The 10,122-nt window shown below is 40.1% G+C and overlaps 1 protein-coding gene across 1 annotated transcript; it reads right to left on the bottom strand.

The window, feature by feature from the left end:
* Positions 1-709: 709 nt before the first annotated feature.
* Positions 710-9,395, bottom strand: LGALS3 (galectin 3). The gene is made up of 5 exons (XM_042781985.1): positions 9,378-9,395; positions 7,979-8,392; positions 6,092-6,180; positions 2,367-2,532; positions 710-865 (listed from the first exon to the last, which is right to left on the bottom strand). Exons 1-5 carry the CDS (start codon positions 9,393-9,395, stop codon positions 710-712), a joined length of 843 nt encoding a protein of 280 aa, XP_042637919.1.
* Positions 9,396-10,122: the final 727 nt, after the last annotated feature.

The following is a 10,122-nucleotide window of genomic DNA, read 5'->3' as shown; positions in this document are numbered from 1 at the left end:
TTGACTTCCTTACCCCATAACTCAGAACTAATCTGAAAGGTCATCTCACCTTCATCCAGGTAGGATAGGGTAGACTGAGGAAACTCAATTCCTCCTCCCTCTGCCCAATCCTTTACCTTCTCCCCTCACAAGTGTTCATCGTAAGAGCACTCCGTCATAAACCTCTTGCGTATGAATTTCTTTACTTCCTGGGAAACCCAATCTGTGACAATTACCAATTTAAAGTATTAGAAAGATGGTATTATAGAAATAATCATAGATAAAAATAATATCTTGGTTTTCTATAAAATGAAGTGGTGTGACTATATCCTAGTTTTGAAATTTTACTAACTTTTGGGCTTGTTGGAACTAAGGACAGAAAAGTATGATAAGAATTTTGACAATGAGAACAAATAAATTTTTAAAGCTGACTATTTATCTGAAAAAGAAGCTACTTGGGTTTTATCTGTACAAATCTAGAGATTTCATAAAAACCAAGAGAACATTATCAATATTATTACAAATTCTCTATTGAGTCCACTGCATTATCTAGAATAAACTGTTCCACTTAAATGATATATAAAGACAGAATATTTATTAAATGGAGGGTCTACAAGGAGGATACTGATGAATAAACTTAAAATTTTCACTCAGTGAACATGAAGCTTTTTAAATGTTTAAGGTTTATATTGCAAATTTCATTTTTTAAAAAAGTATTGCTCTTTTCAGATTATATCATAGCATGGGAAGCACTGGTGAGGTCTATATCACCAGAAATCCCCAGTTTGTTGATTTCTTTGAGATTTCTCATCCGATGATTGTACTGCAACAAGTGAACATCATTGACCGCAACCTTGAAGTGGTCAGCTTCAGCCAGGACCTGTATCTGCAATGGCACATACACAGAACTGTTAGAAATGCCCAGTCATTTCAAAGCTGGTCTGGCCTGAACTCCAGATAACCAACATTACACTTTTATTATCATTTATGGAACTGAATCAAGCCTACACAAAAGTACTTTACAGAAAAAATAAACTCTAAATTAATCAAAGACAAACAAAAGAGACGAAGCAGTAAAATTATTCAAAGTCTTCACACAGGCAAAACTGCAAAGGAAAAGATTAATAATCTATAGAAACACATACAAAAATTTTTATGTCACTGAATTGTACATGTAGAAGCTTGTATTGGTACATGTTTTGCTGTGTACATTCTCAACTACAGAACAATTTTTTAAAAAAAAATAACTTTTTATGGCCTAAAACACCTAAATGTAAAAAATAAATACTAAGGTGGGAAACTCCCAACAGACTGGCAAATGTTAACAATGATTGATAATAGTCATTTTTGTCAAGAGTAGGAGAAACATACTCTTCTAATAGACAGTGGATGTGTTAGTCCTCATGTCCTTGGGCAGCAGTTACTTGGCAAATTTATCTAAATTTTAAACATGTATACTCCTTGATTAGAAGAAAGACTGAGCAATCTACTAGAGATACTACCTCAGAAACCCAAGGAGGGACCGCTATGAGTCAGAATTGACTCTACGGCAGTGATTAGTTATAGTCCTTGAATAAAATTATTCTTCTAGGAAACAAATATTTATGTGTATAAGGATAGTTTTTACAGTATTTTAGTAAAAATAAACCTGGAAATAATCATCAATAGGGGAATGAAATGATCATAAATCCAAATAAAATACTATTAAATGATATGTTCTGATATGGAAAGATGGCCACCAAATGAAGAATATGGTCCCTATCAGCCCTCCCTGTGGATCTTACAGAACAGTGGTTTTATTTACCACTCTACACTAAACCTTAACTCAATGCTGTTGACCCAATAAATAACTGTTGAAGAAGGAAATCTTATTTGTGCTTAAAAATAAAAACTGTGTTGAATACCATAGAAAGTACTTTGAAATGATACCAAATTGTAATCTTTGTTAGGAAGGGAAGAAGTAAAGGACAGAGGACTTTTTATTTAATAAAAACGATAAATTCTTCTCATAAAACAAGTATTTAATTTTAGAATTTTAAAAAGTTAGTTTTGATCATCATGCCAACTACATTGTTTTAAGAAACTAAGTCTCAGTCCAACTGTACCATGAAGACTTCCTTTTTTATGAAAGATGCCTTTTCTTTTTCTTCATTTCCAAAAAGACTTAAACTCAGGGGGGGTTGGTAATGGTAATGATGGTGAGGGCTTGAATGGAGTTGGCAAGTGTCCCATTCCTGGCCCTGTTCCCAGTCTGCTGAGCCAGCCCCCTGGGATGGGTCGGAGATGCACTGGTTAGGTGACCCAGAACAAGTGATAAAATTATGATGTTAGAATAATTCCCCATGAGAAATATACATTATCAATATATAATGGTAGCGGTAACTTACTTTGAATGGTTTGCCACTTTCAAATGGGAAAACATGCTGTCTTTCTTCCTTTCCCCAGACATTATCCTGCTTTGTATTACAAACAATGACTCTCCTGTTGTCTTCATTGAAGCGTGGGTTAAAGTGGAAGGCAACATCATTCCCGCTCTTGAAATCTAAAGCAAGTCTGTTTTAAACCAAAGACCAGAATTATTAAAATGATTAAAGTTGTACAATGTTTGCATCAAGTGAAGAACCTAATTTTCTGAGAAGCAAATCATTTTGTGAACTATAGGAAAATTTTCTGAACAGAAAGCAAATAAACCAGAGAATAGTTTCAAACTGGAAAACATACCAGGCCATGTATTCTGTATATTGTCATAATATCTAAAGATAAGCAAGGCAATATGTGTTGACTTTTCTTGCCTCTGCCATGTCCTTCAGCTATAATACTCGCTTTACTATCTTTACTCATGAAAACCCTTTAAAGCTTCTTAGTAGAGGTTTATAGCTACTTTGAGGGCACTTTATGCCTTACATCATAGATCATAATGCTTCTTCTTTCCTGCCCTCCCAGGTTGCTTTTAATACCTGTTAAAGGCAAGTCAGCTACATACTTGTGGTAAAGCTTGTGGGTCAACTTGGTTGGGACTGGTGAGTAACCGGGCAGCTGGATGTAGTATTTCCCATGAAGAAACTGGTAATCAACTCCATGGTGGAATCTACTGTGAGCAGCTGAGTAGCTACCTTAGGGATGTGGCCTGCTTCCTGTATATAAGGAGAAGCCTTAGGAATAGTCTCTAGCTTATGGCACACTTGAACCCTACATGTAGCTGTGTCACTGTTCAGCATCCTGCCATGCTCTGCCGACCTTGGGACTTTCAATGGACTTGAATTTGTGGCCTGCCATGTGGTTTGGTAACATCAGGACTCTGCCTTGTTACTTGTCGACCTTAGGTTTGTCAGCCTCAGCAGCCAGCAGCTGAGTGAAGAAAAGCTTCCAGCATCAGTGAGCCAGGAGAAGGAGGCAGAGCTGAAGCCTATGGTTGAGGGGCTTTCACCTAGACCCTAGAGCCTGGCATTTTGAACTTGGATTTAAAGCCTCCAAATTTTAAGAATAAACTCCTGTTTGTTAAAGCCATCCCATTTGCGGTATGTGCTTGTCAGAGCGGTACTAGGTAACAAGAACAATACTTAAGAGCTAAAAATATCTAACTTCCTTATAGTTAACCAGAAACCTCATTCTTAGAAATAGCAAGGATGGATAATTTGGTTAATACTTAGTATGCTGATACTAAGTTGTAAAGTCAGGATAAATGTTTCAACATTCCATGATGTTAAGTAGAATTAATGAAAGTGCTAGTTTAACTTTTTGACACTGTTCCTTCTCCTTGAATGTTAATACAAACATATGTTCCCTGTGATTGCTAAGAACACCCTATCCTTGAGAGCACTACCAACAGAATTAGCTGGTGGTCTTGTTTTACAGCAATGTCTGAACTCTAGATCTACCAACAATGATTTTTCTGGTCTTCTGACTGACCCAGTAACAGTCATATTCAACCATAAATGTACATCCCAATGATTAAATTCCCAGGGAAAAGGCCAAGATAGTCATATGACAATAGGATTTGTATTTGACTAAATATCCAATAGTTGTATTTTCTCTTCAATGAAAAGGAAGATATTCTGTCATCTCTGTCACCTTAGGCATTTCTTTTTCATGCAATTCCTCACAGAATTTGCAGGAACAGGCAACAGTTTTTTCAGTTTAATACCACTTGGACCATCCCAATTAAAATTAGCTTTGATCTGCCATAGCCTCAATATACATCTCCAGCATTATCACAACTGAAATTCCCAGTACAATAACCATAAGTAACACAAAAATACCAGTATGGGTCTGTGTGCTAAGGATTGTGGGAGGAAAACAGACATTAACAAATCAGAGAGCAGCATGCACAAAATAAGGTGTGCTGGCCTCTGCACTTAGTGGGGTGGAAAGATGATGAAGACATTGGCAGGGAAATACTGTGCTTGCAAGACACTGCATGGGTGTGGAGAGAAAGGTTTGCCTTAGGGTAGTGACTCACACAGAACCAGAGGAGGCTGGCTGGCTAGACTATCTGAATACAAAATTATCAGATCAGAAACTGAGTCTTACTCTAGTGACAGGAGGTGATGCCTGTTGATTCATCAGGAGCAAGGTGACAGACAACCAGGCCCTTTATGGATTCTTGAATAAACCTGTGTACATGGCTTTAAACTGTACCTTTACCCACAGACCCAGACTAATGACTCTGGGAACTTTAGCACTATGATAGTGTATTCATCTTAGGGTCAGGTACACTGGATGGCTTCGGTACATCCTTACCAGTTAAGCCAGTTACCATCGAGTCAATTCCAACTCATGGTGACCCCACGTATGTCAGAGTAGAACTGGGCTCTACAGGGTTTTAATGGCCAATTTTTCAAAACTAGATCTCCAGACCTTCTGAGATGCCTCTGAATGGACTCAAACCTCCAACCCTTCAGTTACCAGCTAAGCACATTAATCTTTGCACCACCCAGGGACTCCTAGGCCTCCTCATATTATATGTAACTATAACTAATATGATAACTGGAGCCAGCGTATCCCAGGGAAGCCATAGATCATCCATGCTCAAGTAAACCTTATCCCATCCTAGCCCACCTCAAATCAGTTCCAACTAATAAGTAAATGGTATCTACACAGAACACTGAGGTTCCCAGTCCTACCAATTACACCTATAGAACCAGAGCTTCAGTTTTATCCATAAAAAGGGGATAGCAATATTGCCTGCCCTGCAGATTAAGTAAGATATACATGTTAAGATACAGAATGGAGTGTGTTACCATTTACTCTAAGTAACCTTAGCACTAAGAAAAATTATGTGGGAAGAGGAGCTGCTTAAACTCTTACCTATAGTACCTCTTAGCCAAGTTACAGCACTGCTAGATGGTGAGGCCAGAGCTCATGGCATTGAAAATGCTGTACCCTGACCTGCCACAATAGCTTTGGAAAGTAAAGTATCAACCTTGAAATACCAAGTTCTTTTGCAATAAGATTATTACTATCCAAAGTGAGATGGTACTGCCACTGAGACCAGAGAGACACCATAGTAATCTGTAACTCTGCTGTCACACTCAGTGGGAAGAGGGAAATGGCAGCAGATCAAGAGATTGGGGACCCGCCCCAATGCAGGGTGATGATTATCAGGATGAGTACAGACCGGTACAACAGCAGAGCTCAAGAGCTCGGGGACCTGCCCAAATGTGGGGAGATGGGAGATACTTACATGAGTACAGACTGGTAGAATAAATAGTCAAGCTTTGAGATCAATTCAGCTAGGTCGAATGCGATCTGCTGGTTTTGACCCTAATTTTAGTGGGCATCTAGATACAGAATGCATGCTTTTTCTTTTACATATAGCTCAGAGGTGGAGGGATGGACAAACATTACATTTAAAAGGCACTACTTTCCTTTATTGTAAGGCTTTCACCACCAGGAATAACCAACAGAATGTGTTATTCTCTTGTCTCTTTGTCCTTACAAAGTGGAACTCTAGATGGGGACAAGTACTGATTTATGGAATAATCCCATACTATGGTATAGCCAAGATTCTAAATATGTAATTCTAAAAAATCCTATTAAAATGAAAAATATATTATCCTTTATTAAAAATCCAATTACTGAATACATTAGGCTTGTTAATTTTGCTTTTTACCTGTTTGCATTGGGCTTCATTGTGCCCAGAATTGTTATCAGCATGCGAGGCATGATTCCTCCTGGCAAAGGCAAGTCATATGGCACAGTCTGGGAATGCAAAAATATATGTGTCAATAAAGAAAGTGTCATGCTTTCTTGGGGAAACAAAGATGTTGCCAATGTTCAATCACTATTAATTTGCAAATAACAGTGCAATCCTAATTTAAGCTGTTTGCCCAAACTCTCAGTCAGGCCACCTTGTCTCAGACCTAAAGAGGTAAGACTCCCTCTCCCTTTGTATACAAATAATAACTGAGAATAAAACCATCAGTTAATTGATGGCAAAAGCAGAAAATACTCCCTTTCTGTGGCTCATATTACCAGTGACCACACCAATCTAACTCATTCACTTAAACGGTTTTTTGAAAAGGCTTTAACTAGACCTTGCAATCGAAGTACATTTTTGTGCCACTCTTAACGTCCTTGTCACATAATATATTTCATTGTGGTTATTTCTAAACATCCAGTTGCCCCTATGAGGTTATTCTCTCTAAGGTCAAGCACTGACTCACTCTCTGGGCTTCTGGGTTCTCACACACTCCATTCATATGGCATAGCACATTGCTTTGTACACAGCAAGTGCCCAGTGAGTATCTGGAATAAATACTTTCTAGTTAAAACATTCCCTAGTGCACTGCACATATATTTTTGAACATCTATGTTCAAGGTATTATGAATATTCCCAAAGCTCTATCGCTGGGCTCTTCAACTTATGTGTTTCCCTATGAATTTCTTTTACTGCCATGGGTTCAACTATCACTCATCTTTTTTTTTAATCCCTAGCCCCAATCTTTTGCCTTAACATTCCTGTACCTCCTCCTAACTGATTTGCTGCCAGTACCTCAAATCCAACAGATGTGAATTATAACTGTCTACCACCCCCTGACACCCTATCAGTTCCCCTTCCTGAGTTCTCAGTTTAGGCTAATACTTTCTGATGCTAGTTGTCCAGCCCTGAAAGGGCAGAGTCATCTCTGACCTCTAAGGCTTAATTAAAAGATCCAGGGGGTGGGGGAGGAGGATTGTTCTTCCTCTACTGTCTCTATCACACCTGCCTCTTCCTCTCCACAGCCTCCATGTCCCCTTCTGTCAGCAACTGACTTACCCATCTCCAGTTTAGGCCCAGCTCAATGCCACCCATGTTCTCCATGCTTCCTCTGAAATCTCCTCTAAACTGAACTAACAAGAGATCAGATATTATCTTGTCTGTCTTCTGCATAGTCCAAAATGGGCTAATCCCCATTACTGTTATTTAACTCTTTTCCTCATATTTGTATTTTATTTCCCAATTAGACTGTAAGTCTGGATGGGCAAGATCTGTGTTTGAGATGAATCTGATTCCCTCCAGAGTTAAGTTTTACACTAGAATTCACTTTGAATGAAAACTGAAGTCAATCCTTCAATAACAAAAAAAAAAGTTTTCAAAACCAGATTACCACATTTCTCCTCTATGACTCTGGGTATATAACTTTTCATGCATAAAATGGAGATGATAAGAGTACCTTCAGGTACTTCACGGTGGTTGTAGGGCTAAATGAAATAACACACTCTACCATGTGTTGAGTACTCAGTGTTTATTAATAATAGTAACCAAAACTTTCCCCTACCTACCATGATCTTAACTTGATTTACATTAAAGCAACATTACAGATTCCTTCAAAAGATGCCTTTGCCTATTTACACTAACAGTGCATATCATAAACTCAATTGGAACAATCACATTTCTATTGAACCAACATATGACTAGTCCTTCAAAAGTGATGCCTGTATTGTCCCAGACAATAGCTGCATTCTTCATTAACTTTGTCCTGATCACAGTCAAGTGCATGAAATAACTACATCTTACCAGTGGTCCAGCAGGGGTGCCAAAGGGACCAGCAGCAGGGTAAGCTCCAGGAGCACTTGGCTGTCCGGGAGGTGGGTAGGCTCCAGGTCCACTCGGTTGCCCCGGGTAGGCTCCAGGTGCAGTTGGGCCTGGATAAGCTCCAGGTGCTGTTGGGCCAGGGTAGGCAGCCCCTGGAGGTACCTGGCCAGGGTAGGCACCAGGAGGTGCCTGTCCAGGATAAGCCCCAGGAGGTGCCTGCCCAGGGTAGGCCCCAGGAGGTGCCTGCCCAGGGTAGGCTCCAGGAGGTGCCTGCCCAGGGTAGGCGCCAGGATAGGAGACCCCTGGATAACCCCCTGCCCCGGCAGGCTGGTTTCCCCATGGGCCAGGCCACCCTTGTGGGTTGGGGTTTCCAGACCCAGACAAGGCATCATTAAGCTAGAAAGAAAGAAACAATAAAAAACTGGAAAATATTCACAAAAACATAATTTTTATGAAAACAGGAATATGTGATCTAAGAAGTACAGGAATATAGCAAAGACATGAAATTCATATCAATAAACATTTGCCACCTATTAATAGTCTTGAGGGCTGGTGGTTCAAACCCACCAGCCACTCCTCGGAAGGAAGATGGGGCAATCTACTTCCGTAGTGATACTGCCTCAGAAACCCAAGGAGGGGTCCCTATGAGTCGGGTCCAACTCGATGGCACATAACAACAACAACAACAATAGTCTTGAGAGTTTGAGTTCCTAAAACTAAAAGTAAACTGTGGGATTACATATACTCTAACTCTGGTGGTGTAGTGGTTAAGGCATTTGGCTGCTAACCAAAACGTCAGTGGTTCGAATCAACCAGCTGCTCTGTGGAAGAAAGATGGGACAGTCTACTTCCATAAAGACTTATAGCCTTAGAAACCCAATGAGCGTCTCTACGAATCACAATCAACTCGAAAGCAGTGAATTTGGGCTTTTTTAGAACTTTATTCTTGCCTGCCATTATCTTGGATCACGGAGAGCTGCATTTTTATGATTTGCTAAAATCAGGAGCTAGTTATCCTCTATCTAAAAGCACATGCTTTCTGACCAACATGAGAAAACCATCACAAAAACCAGGTTGCTGGACTATACTGCACTTGCCTTTGCCTACAGTATTTCTCTGTTCTAGCCTGTGAAATTCACCCTCCTCTGTCCTGGGTTTTTCCTGTAACGGAACAACCGTTCATGAGTCACAGGCTCTCTCCGCCTGGCTGCTTCCCAAATCTGTTCTTCTCCAGCTCCCAAGCCCTCCCAAGGTGAGGCCTCAGGAAGCCACGTGGTGAGAGAGTTAAAGCAGGAAAGTCTGGTGGCAAAAACAAAAGCCCCAACTTACGTGAAATGTGTATTAGGGTAAAAAAAAAACATACAAAAAAAAAATCACTCACCGAAAAACTGTCTGCCATTTTCCTGTAAGGCAAATTTTAAAAAGATAGGTTACCATTTGATCCTAACAGATTTCATCAACTCCCATTCAATTTAACAAGATAGTTCATTTGCACTTCTAGTCAATCTACAGGTATTTCCAAACTATTCCCAAAATATGCCTAAGTTAGTCATGTTGGGCCACAGATATAGTCTAATCAAGCGTGGGGATGATCTCCAGGTAGATGACTACACCCTATTTAACTCATAACTTTAGCTGAACTCTAATCACACTAGCCTGTGTTCTGAATCCTGGGAGTAAAGACCCTATGATGGTGGAAGGGTAAGAACAAAGAACACGTTCTCCCCTTTTCCTAGGTGAGGGAGCTCTAGTGGCCTAGTGCCTAAGGCATTTGACTGCTAACCAGAAGGCTGGCAGTTCAAACCCATCAGCCACTCCTCGGAAGGAAGGTTGGGCAATCTACTTCCATAGTGATACTGCCTCAGAAACCCAAGGAGGGGTCACTATGAGTCGGATCCAACTCAACAGCAGTGCATTGCATTTGCGTAATTTCTAGGTGAAAACTTGTAAACAGCCATGGTTTATCTTTGCTCCTCCTCCACCTTCCTTCCTGTTTTTCCTCCATCATCTTTACAAATGTTCAGTGTGTTTGTGCCCACTACGGCCCCATGCCTTCTTCTAGCTTGCAGGAGGAAAGCAGGGTTGGCGATTCCTACTAAGATATGAAGACAAGGACCACCACATTC

This window comes from Orycteropus afer, unplaced genomic scaffold, assembly GCF_000298275.1.
Source record: "Orycteropus afer afer isolate SDZICR_OR568_19922 unplaced genomic scaffold, OryAfe1.0 scaffold00214, whole genome shotgun sequence".
NCBI classification, from domain to species: Eukaryota; Metazoa; Chordata; class Mammalia; order Tubulidentata; family Orycteropodidae; genus Orycteropus; species Orycteropus afer.
Note: the sequence above shows the minus strand (reverse complement) of the source record. Positions and strands in the feature narration are given on the sequence as shown.

Coding starts and splice junctions, on each gene's coding strand:
- LGALS3 (XM_042781985.1), bottom strand. Junction 6,181..7,978: donor GCACCCCTGCTGGACCACTG/GTAAGATGTAGT, acceptor TTGCATTCCCAG/ACTGTGCCATATGACTTGCC. Junction 2,533..6,091: donor ATGAAGCCCAATGCAAACAG/GTAAAAAGCAAA, acceptor GGTTTAAAACAG/ACTTGCTTTAGATTTCAAGA.